The sequence below is a fragment of the Callorhinus ursinus genome, unplaced genomic scaffold (genome assembly GCF_003265705.2).
Source record: "Callorhinus ursinus isolate GAN/ISIS: 27379988/994484 unplaced genomic scaffold, GSC_fseal_2.0 scaffold41, whole genome shotgun sequence".
Classification (NCBI taxonomy): Eukaryota; Metazoa; Chordata; class Mammalia; order Carnivora; family Otariidae; genus Callorhinus; species Callorhinus ursinus.
The window spans coordinates 4,904,469-4,914,623 of NW_027397103.1; the positions used below are offsets into that span (position 1 = coordinate 4,904,469).

Consider the following 10,155-nt stretch of genomic DNA (forward strand, 5'->3'; position numbering starts at 1 on the left):
AGGGCTGGTTTTGTGTCTGCAAATTCCTTTAGTTTTTGTTTGTCCTGGAAGCTTTTTATCTCTCCAATTTTCAATGAGAGCCTAGCTGGATATAGTATTCTTGGCTGCATATTTGTGTCTTGCAGTCTTAACGCAGCAGGGCATGTATAAAGGGTCACATTTTGAACTTTAGACAAGGCTTTAATATTTTAAGTAGAAATGCTCCTGTGTTCATATTCAGGCTCTGATTTGAGCTACTTACCGGTGTGGGGGCAGGGTGGCGGTTAGATATTGCCTTGTTCAGCTCTGACCCGAGATCCGGCTAATAACTGCGTGTGCCGTTCTCATAGGGCGAGCCTGGACATCTTTGACTACATCTACATAGACGCCTTCGGGAAGGGGAAGCAGCTGACGGTAAAGGAGTGTGAATACTTGATCGGCCAGCACGTGACAGCGGCGCTGTACGGGGTGGTCAACGTGAAGAAGGTGTTACAGCGAATGGTGGGAAACCTTTTAAGCCTGGGAAAGCGGTAAGGTTTTCTTGGTTTTCCAGCACTTGTGCTGAGTGCATGTGTTTGGAGGCACCTATGGCCTTACAGAGGATTTTATTCGATGTGCTAATGGTGGATCCGGCGAGGCTGTGGCTGCTGTGGGGCACAGTTGGGATTATCTACAGCTGTCGACCCACTCTGGGAAGAAACTCATCCCCGTGACATGGTGCTGTCCCAGTTTAAGATGTGCTAAGTGACTCCTCTCACACCTTCGCAGTGCACTTGCATAAGCTCTCCCTAATACTGAAAGCATTCTTTAGTAACGAGTATTTTAGATGGGTAAGGGGCAGGATGTTCTCACGTCCAAGTGCTTTGTTGTCTCTTGATTTATACATTTCTATCACTTAGATAAGAAACAAAAGTATGAAACTATTTTGCCTCTGAGTCAAAGGAAATTTGTCTTACAGGGATGTTGGAGTCATAGTTTTCTGCCTCATGGTAGAATTCTTTGTTTCTTTTTAAATAGATTTTTTTATTATTTATTTATTTATTTTTTAAAGATTTTATTTATTTGAGAGAGAGAATGAGATAGAGAGAGCATAAGAGGGGGGAGGGTCAGAGGGAGAAGCAGACTCCCTGCTGAGCAGGGAGCCCGATGTGGGACTCAGTCCCGGGACTCCAGGACCATGACCTGAGCCGAAGGCAGTCGCTTAACCAACTGAGCCACCCAGGCACCCCTTAAATAGATTTTTTTAGAACAATTTTAGGTTCATAAGAAAATGGAGCAGAAAGTACAGAGAGTTCTCCTATCGCCCCTGGCCTTCCCCGCCCCCCAGACTCCCCCACTATCACCGTCCCCCATCAGAGCGGGACATTAGTTACAGTCGATGAACCGTCACGGCCAGGTCATTAACAGAGTCTGCAGTTCACATTCGGCTTCACTCTTGGTGGTGTGCATTCTGTGGGTCTGGATAAATGCATAATGACATGTATCCACCATTGTGGTATCGTACGGAACAGTTTTCCTGCCCTAAACGTCCTCTGTTCACTCTCTATTCAGAATTTATTAGTTATGTACAGTGTTACTGAGGTGACTGTATGATGGAAGTGCTTACGATTTTAATGCCCATCACCAAAGCAGGTACAAAAGTTCTGTTTCTTCTGGGATTTATCATTATTATTAAAATCATTGTAACTATTTGCTGAGCAGAAAGGAAGAATTAGAACAGGTGTGGCATTTGTGTCCATTACTTTCACAACCTGGGCCTTGAAAAAGAGGGTCTCCGCTCAGAAGCAAGCAGAGCCAGACCGTGATTTATCTCCCCTGCCAGGGAGGGCATCGACCAGTCCTACCAGCTCCTGAGAGACTCGCTGGATCTGTATCTGGCAATGTACCCGGACCAGGTGCAGCTCCTCCTCCTTCAGGCCAGGCTCTACTTCCACCTGGGGATCTGGCCAGAGAAGGTAATTATTTTCCTTTGCTGCTTTGCTCCTGCCTGAGAGAGGGAGATTCTAGCTGGAAAGGCGGCTCTCAGAAGCTTATCCTTGCATTAGCCTGAGGGATAAATATAAATTGATTCACTCTCCTGATCTTGACGCATCAGTTAAATGTTTTTGGTCTCTTTTATTCTAAAAAAGTTGGTTATACTGCTAGGAGTTGCCTGTTCTCTTTGTGGTCCGTGCCGTAAACCCCTAGAACCACAAGGCCTCAGCTCTGCGACTTACCCGCTGCTGCCCAACATGTGTTTGCCCCAGGTCACCCCAACTCTGCATAGGGAACCAAAACTTTAAATGTTCCCCGTCCAGCCGTGCTGGTAGCATGGAAACGGACCGTGCATAAACACCCCTGTTTGACAAGGAAAAAATGGATCTTAGATGGATTCTTCGGGTCTGGCTGCTGGCCTTGAAGGACTGTCTCTGGCTTTGAAAGCTGTTGAATTCTGATACAGTTGCACTTGGGCTTCTCCGTTTCCTGATGGCCCCTGCGGCTGGCGGCAAGCCCTCTGAAAGGACTGCGGTGAGTGTGGCCAGAAACGCCCCTCAGCGAGCTGGGGAAGCGGCAGGGGTGTGCGTCCAGTGGCCCCAGCGTGGAAGGCAGCTGCGCATTTCCATCGTGCCCTGGCTTTGCCGGGGAATGGGCTAGTGATCCATTTTGTCTGTTTAGAGCAGCCTGCCGAGAGAATTTTCGTTCCGAGTGCTCACAGGGATGTCGCCATGCTCATGTCATTAGAGGGTGGTAAATAGTCTGACTCCACATTGCATAGATTTATTTATTTTTTTTAATATTTCATTAATTTATTTGACAGAGACACACCAAGAAAGGGAACACAAGGAGGGCAAGTGGGAGAGGGAGAAGCAGGCTTCCTGCGGAGCAGGGAGCCCGATGTGGGGCTTGATCCCAGGACCCTGGGATCACGACCTGAGCTGAAGAAGGCAGACGCCTAATGACTGAGCCACCCAGGCGCCCCCACATTGCATAGATTTAAATTGGCTCATTTATTCTGCACTTCAGAGATCTCACATAGTTCTAAGGAAGGGCGGGCGCATCAGTAGGAAAGTCCTGAGGGACCTGTCTTAAGATGCCATGTGTCGTCCAGGTAGCAGATGTCCTCCCAGAACATCCTGCGAGCTGGTAGAACTAGATTCTCGACTGAAGTGACCGTCTACTTCCCAGGACCCCCTTGTCCAGAGCTCAATTGTCTTTTTATTTTTTTCACTTTATTTTTGATTCTGGGGTCTACGAAACTCATTCCTGTCACTTTTTTAATTAAGGAATTTTGTGATAATTTGTAGAATGCAGAGACCCTCTCAAAGGATGGCTTTTTATAAGTAAATTCTGTACTTTAATGACACATCAGCCTTAGAAGGGGTAAGGTGAACCTCTGCTCTGGGGGAAAGTCTGCAGGAGCTCTCACGTCCTTACCTTGGATGACGGGCTCAGTTTAGTGCTCACGATGCCCCCTGGGGAAGTACCGTAGTATCCTCCTCCAGGAGTGCCGTCCTGCCAAGCAAATGTCACTAAAACAAGTTCCAAATTGCTTATGCACAGAACATTTTTTCTCAAGATGACCATTCATTTGCTTCTGGGATCGAGCACCTAGACACCCCCTCATTTGGGAATCAGGAATGCAGAGTGACTCTTTCCCCAGTGCTCTGGTGACTCCCTTACGTCAGTGTGTCCTTGAGCCCGGGGAGTGACACCGGAGACAGCAGCAAAACCAGGGCTCCTGAGGAGGCAGAATCCAGGGGACGCTGAAGCAATGAGAAAAGGCTCTTCTCCAGAACAAGGGTTTGAGTTGGACCTTGGAGGGTGGGAAACATTTCAGAGGACAGAAGAGTAGGTTATTCCCACCCGTCCATGTCACAAAGGTGGGCCAGCTCAGTGCTGCAGGCCCACTGGACAAGGGTGTATGTACATAACACCTGTGCGTATAAACGTGAGTGTGTGTAAAATATTTTTTGGATCAGTTTCTGGATAGCTTGGAATTAGTGTGGCCTTATTACGTAAAAGGGAAACATTTCCATACCGGGAAGATGGGAAAGTCACTTTGTTTTCAAGTGAAGTAAATCAGGAAGAGCTAAGAAACAGGTCCACTGGGTCACGGTGGCCAAAGTGCAGGGCCACTGTGGCCGTGATGGAGAGAGGTAGGATGGCCGCATTTTGAAAAGGTCGCTGGCGCTTAGCACATACCTCCTTCCGACCCTGTAGGGTGGGTGCTGGGTTTTTGCCATTCTGTAAATAATGAAACTGAGGCGGCAGAAGTCGGATAACCTGCTGAGGCCACCCACACAGGTGTCAGTGGCTCCGGAGCTGTGGGAGGGCAGTTTGGCACCTGAGCCCCCCCCCACACCTCACCCCTGTGGGCCAGCAGGCTACGGGGTGACGGTGAAGCCCGCACCCGGGCATGTTCTGCTTCCTGTTGCCGGACCTCCCTCCTCGAAGATGTCCTTCCAGTTTTCCAGGGCAACCCTCTGTGCTCTGGATTCCACTGTGTTTTCCTCTGTCTACAACTCCCTGTTTCTGCTCTCCGCCATCAGCATTCTGCTGACTCCAGTATCTCTCATCTTTGGGAGAGAAGATAAAAGGCACGCCTGTGACAGCCCCGCGGGCATCCCCTGTGGCTGCCTCCTTATCTCTCTCCTCCCTGCAGGGCTCAGACCCTGGCCGGCCGTGCAACCGTGCCATGTGATGGCCGCCTGCCTTGCCTCCCACGCATGCCCCGGAACATGGCAGTCATTCCCCCTGCACACACGCCGCTCTTGCCAAGGGAGCCAGTGACCCCTTTTTACTGAAACCATTCTTGTCGCCAGATCCGTAGATACTTGTCTTTCCTTATCTGTCTTGATCACTGACTGCTCGCCGTTCAGAACGCTCTGTGCCTTCGACTGTGGCCTGTGGTTCTCAGGCTCTTGCTAGTTCCCTGTCCTGCGTTTCTTCCCCAGAGGCTCCTCACTGCGGGGTAGTTTCTTAGACTTCTGTTGACTCTGCACCTTTCCCTGAGGTGGTACCTCCTGGCCTCCTTGCTTCAGTTACCATGTGTAGGCTCACAGCTCCTGACTGACGTCCTGCCTGGATCCTGGGCTCCAGACCAACACCCCCCCATGTCCACTGCCCATCTGCACGTGGCTTTGTCTCCTGGACTCTTGCAAAGGCAGCCTGCCTGCTCTTCCCTCCCTCTTAGACCCTTTGAACCCGTTTTACACAGTGCAGCCAGAATCACTTTCATAAAGTGCTCAGAGCCCTCTGAGGGTCTACCCTAGTGCCTTGCAGATCCGGCTCATTCTCTGCAGGAAGGCTTACTAGGTTCTCGGGGGTCTGGCCCTGCCAGCCTGAGCTTCCTCGGCTCTCACGGTTGCCCCTTTGGTGCTCTGCTGCCCGGCCTTCACTCGTCCCTGGTCTCTTGCCTTGGTCCTTGGCACGGCTCGCAGCACCACCTGAAACACTTTCCTTAGCCTTCAGTCCCGTTTGCTGGCTACCTTTTGCCGAGCTTCAGCTTCACCTCTGAAAGCCCTTCCTCGGTCCCTCCACGGCAGTCAGCTTTCCCCGGCCCACCAGCCGTGTGCTCGTCCCTTCGAAGACCTTTCTGTAAGCATACCGTGGCTGCTTGTTTACTGTGCCTTCACTATGGACTAGGCTCTCCAAAGACAAGGACCACATTTGCTTTGTTCTTCACCGTAGCTACTTCCCCTTGCTCTTAACACCATTTCCACGACGTGGTAAGTGCTCAAAAAGATGTTGGAATGTAGGATTAAGAAGTGTCAGAACTTCATTAGATAATGAGGTAGAGGATGTCCAGCTTTTCCAACAAGGAAGACTGGCCACATTAAGAGTGAGTGAGTGGAGAACAGACTTGTTTCAGGGGCAGGGGAAAGTGTTCAGTTTGGGGTATGTTGGATTTGATACAACCTGGGGCCATCAAGGGCAGCTGCCTGAGGGCATTCGGCAGGGGCTCCCCACATCAGCACCCGGTGGCTGAAGCCCCAGAAGCAGCTGAGATCACACACAAGTGGATGTCTGAGGTGTGAAGCGAAGCACATCGTAGAGAGCCACAGGGGAAACCTGTAGTTAGGACAGAACAGGGCCGGCAGACTCTGCCACCTGGCTTTGTGAGGTTTCATTGAAGGCACATCTCGAATAAAGCCCATTTGTTTACTCTCTGTCTCTGGCTGCTTTCCAGCCGCGAGGGGCAGAGAAGAGTGGTTGAGTCGGAGACCATATGGCCCACAAAGCCTGAAGTATTTGCTCTCTGGCTGTTTACGGTAAAGGTTGCCAATCATGAGCGATAGACCCCTCCCCCCCGTTCTTAGATCTCTATCCCCAAAATTGTGGGCTCCTGGGATTACTGGCCTAGACATTTGGTTGGAGACATCATGGCACCCCATCATCAGTGCTGTCCTTCAGGAGCACACCAGGGCCCCATCCTAGTATCTTTTCTGTTTCTGCCCTCTCCCTTCACCCTGTTGTCCACACATCAGGAGAAGGAGGCTGTAATTACCCCTGAACCTTCTCTCCTCCTGATACTCTGAGTGAGTTGGAGACTTCCTCTTTGCTTAGAAGAGTTACATCTGTTCCACTTATCTGCCAGGGAGGGGCTGCTAGTTCAGGAGAGGAGCTGTGTCTGCAGAATGTCTGGGAAGTGCAGTCAAAGTAATAACTGTGGTCGACCCTTGTGCAACCCGGGGGTTGGGATGCTGGCCCCTGATACAGTTAAACATCCACATAGAACTTGACTCCCCCAGAACTTAACGAGCACCTTGCTGTTGACCAGAAGCCTTACTGATAGCAAATAGTTGATGAACATATTATATGTGTTACAGGCAAACGTACTGTATTTTTATAATAAAGTAAGCTAAAGGGAAAGAAAATGTTACTAAGAAAATCACAAAGAGAAAATAGATTTATAGCCTTGTGCTAGAAACAGTCCTTGTGTAAGTGGGCCCACGCAGTTCAGACCCGTGTTGTTCAAGGGTCAGCTGTACTGGGAACTGCGTCTGGGACACACGGGAAGCCGTATGCAAGCATAGGAAATAGAAGCTCACCATTCAAATCCCATGCTTTTAGCTACAAAGGATAAATATTGTTTGTGTCCCCCAAACGAAAGCACACTACTAGAGGTGGGATGTGGGTGGAAATTGGCTCTCAGTTGCTGCTGGTTGAAGCTGGGTTTGAGGCACTTAGGGTTATACCATTCGGTCCATTTTCTGGACAGTGAATTAAAATGCTCCTGCTCTCGCTTTGGTAAGATGGTGGTTGAGACGTGAGATTTAAGAGTCAGCCTTAGGTCCACATCCCCCCTCCCCTCACAGCCCCGGGACCTCAGGCAAGTTCCTTTAACTTCACAGTCTCTGATTCCTCTTCTTGAAGTCCGCACGGATAGTACTGCTGACCTTTCAGCTTGGGAGGAATAAATGAAGTAAGAGACATGACGGGCTGGGCACAGTGATCAGCAGAGAAGCAGTGTTCAGTGAATGTGGAGATCCTGCAAGACTCAATCTGGAAGGCAAGATTAGTTTTTGGAATAACATCCTACATTGTGAAAAACTAGTTTTCACAACACTTTTACTGGGTCAAAATATATCAGGAAAATAGGACAGTTATTAATCATCTTTTGATAAGTGAGTAAACTAATTTAAAGGTAAAACCAGCCAGTTTGATGGATCTGGGACTAGAATCCAGGTCATTCTGTCTGCTCGTGTGCTGTCTTAGGACTCCGTAAAGAGGAAAAGATCCTCTTCCCCAGGGAGGAACGTGTCCGAGAGCCTCTGCTGAATGCTGTAATAGAATGGGCGCTGAATGATTGTGTGTGTGTAAAACTTTATTTGAATTTGCATTTTACCTTAGAGGCACCGTGTACAGTAGGAAAAACCGTGACCTTGGAGTCAGACAGTTCTGCTGCTAGCTGCTTAGTCATTTCCATTCCACGGAGACGTGGTCTCTCCTTGCCCACTTGAGTACAGCGATCCACTGGGAGTTATAGTAATTGAAACGGTCAGTACGCTTTCAGAACCTGAGACACATCTTCATCAGCTCAGCTAATTTGCATCACTCAGGTGGCTTCTATGTCGCCCCTTCCACCTTGTGCAGCTGAGGCAGCTCTGTCCGATGTCCCCTTGATCTGGACCGAAACAGCTTAGCAGTTCTTTTACCTCTCAGTTGATGAGTGGCAGTTCAAAATCGTCTCCTTTCTCTGTATGAAAAACGGAATCCCCACACTGACCGAGATTGTTAGAACCTTTTCAGAGTTCTCTAATCCAGACGTGCCCATGGGTGGCAGGCCTGGCCTCCTCTCCCCATGCTTATTCCAGCATCCCATGTTTCTAAGTAACTCCCCTGTTCCCGCAGGTTGGATTTGAAGGTCTGGGGCCAGTGCCCAGCCTTAGAAGGGAGACCACCAACTCACAGACACATGGGCCATCAGCATAGCCCCGCCTTGCCGTCCTTTATCAGGTTATGTAGGTCTAAATCCCGTGCCGTGAAAAAGAAAAGGCCTAAATGAAAATATTATCTCCTAGTCTTTCTGTCTTGTCTTGAAGGTGCTTGACATCCTCCAGCACATTCAAACCCTAGACCCCGGGCAGCACGGGGCGGTGGGCTATCTGGTGCAGCACACATTAGAGCACATTGAGCGCAAGAAGGAGGAGGTGGGCGTGGAGGTGAAGCTGCGCTCCCATGAGAAGCACAGAGACGTCTGCTACTCCATTGGGCTCATTATGAAGCATAAGAGGTGAGTGCCTGTGGTGTCTGTCCCCACGAGGCTGCAGAGGACGCGCGGCGTGCCCCGAGCACGCGTCTCAGGAGCCACTGAGTCCCAGTGTCCACTGCAGAAACCACCGAAGGCTGAGCTGTTCTGAACCGGATCTACGCTTTTTGTTCTGTCGGAAGGGACTCGCTTTCCTCACTGCGAGTCTTCTAATGGATGATCTGTAAGCAGCGAGTTTGTTTTTCTCATTTCCTCATTGTCCTGATGCTTTTCATCTGCACCCCCTTGAATCTGAGCTGTGGGTAGGGTTTGCTAGGTCGTCAGGCATGTGCGTGGCCGGCTACTGGGTGAGATTAGACTGTCTCCTCGCAGCTGTGCTGCACGTCCCACCGGCAGGCTAGGAGGGGAGGGTCCCTGTTCCCACTGACCTGTGTTCTCGCCAGACCTTTGAGAATGGACTTACGTAGTAAATGACAAATAGAATTGCGTTGTGGTTTTTGTTTGCATTTCCCAGATTGCAGTCTGATTATGCAGATTGACTGGTAAATGTACAAAAAGAAGCTCCTTCAGGTTTCCTTTTATGAAGCACCTCTTCAAGTTTTCTTATTTTTCACTTGAGTCATTTGTCTTTCTTGGTTTGTAGGCCTGTGTCCTGCTGCTAGTGTCTATATGCGTATATGTTGCAAATACCTTTTCCCAGTTTGGGGCTAGTGTTTTTCATTTTTTTATTGCGTTCTTTTTTTTTTTTTCCCCCAACTTCATTGTGGAAATTTCAGACATACATCAGTGGAGATGAGTATAGTGAACCAAGAGATGCTCCCATACCCAGCTTCGGCCATTGTGAGGGTTAGCCTTCACTGTTCCCCACCCACCCACCTCCCCAGGCCCGTACCAGACATTCCCTCTGTCACTGTTGCAGTATGTGTACCTAAAAGGTAAAGCCTTGTTCTGTTGTTCACAAGTACATTTACCGTCCTCTTGTCATACCTAAGGAAAGACAAACAATTCCTTCATCTCGTCACATCAGTCTAGTGAGAGTTCCTGTTGCCCTGGTTGCCCTGTATGTTTTTTAACAGTCTGCTTGGATCTGGCTCCTGTAATACTGTTAATTTGATTGAGTACTCTTTGCCTTTAGGGGCTGAATTTTTCATACCTGGTTTAAGGAATCTTAAACCTGTCCTGTGTCATGAAGCTATCTTTTATATCTAGGCCTTTGTCCCACTAATATTGTGCATTGCTCTCAGGCCTGAGTCTTGATACCCTTTCCATTTGGATAACCAGTTGTCCCATGACGGTTGGTTGAAGTTTATTCTTTTCCAACTGAGGTATGCTTTGTTGATAAGAGGGGCTTATGAAGGGGGCTAAGAGTGTCCTGAAAAATGCTTAACAGGGATAAACGCAGTTAAGTTTGTAAGGACATGAGCTTAAGAGAACCAAACCATTATTTTATTTATTTATTTATTTATTTATTTATTTATTTATTT

At 48.9% G+C, this 10,155-nt stretch overlaps 1 protein-coding gene across 6 annotated transcripts in view; it reads left to right on the top strand.

The window, feature by feature from the left end:
• Positions 1-10,155, top strand: part of FBXO21 (F-box protein 21) — a 52,804-nt gene that overhangs the window by 29,168 nt on the left and 13,481 nt on the right. For 2 of the 6 annotated variants that reach the window (XM_073881052.1, XM_073881050.1), the window contains 4 exons: positions 330-509; positions 1,802-1,934; positions 8,484-8,695; positions 8,784-8,894. In XM_073881052.1, coding sequence (XP_073737153.1) covers positions 330-509; positions 1,802-1,934; positions 8,484-8,695; positions 8,784-8,894 — 636 coding nt within the window. The remainder of the gene's footprint in view (positions 1-329; positions 510-1,801; positions 1,935-8,483; positions 8,696-8,783; positions 8,895-10,155) is intronic. The other 4 variants (XM_073881051.1, XM_025889439.2, XM_025889441.2 and 1 more) reach the window with 4 other exon arrangements.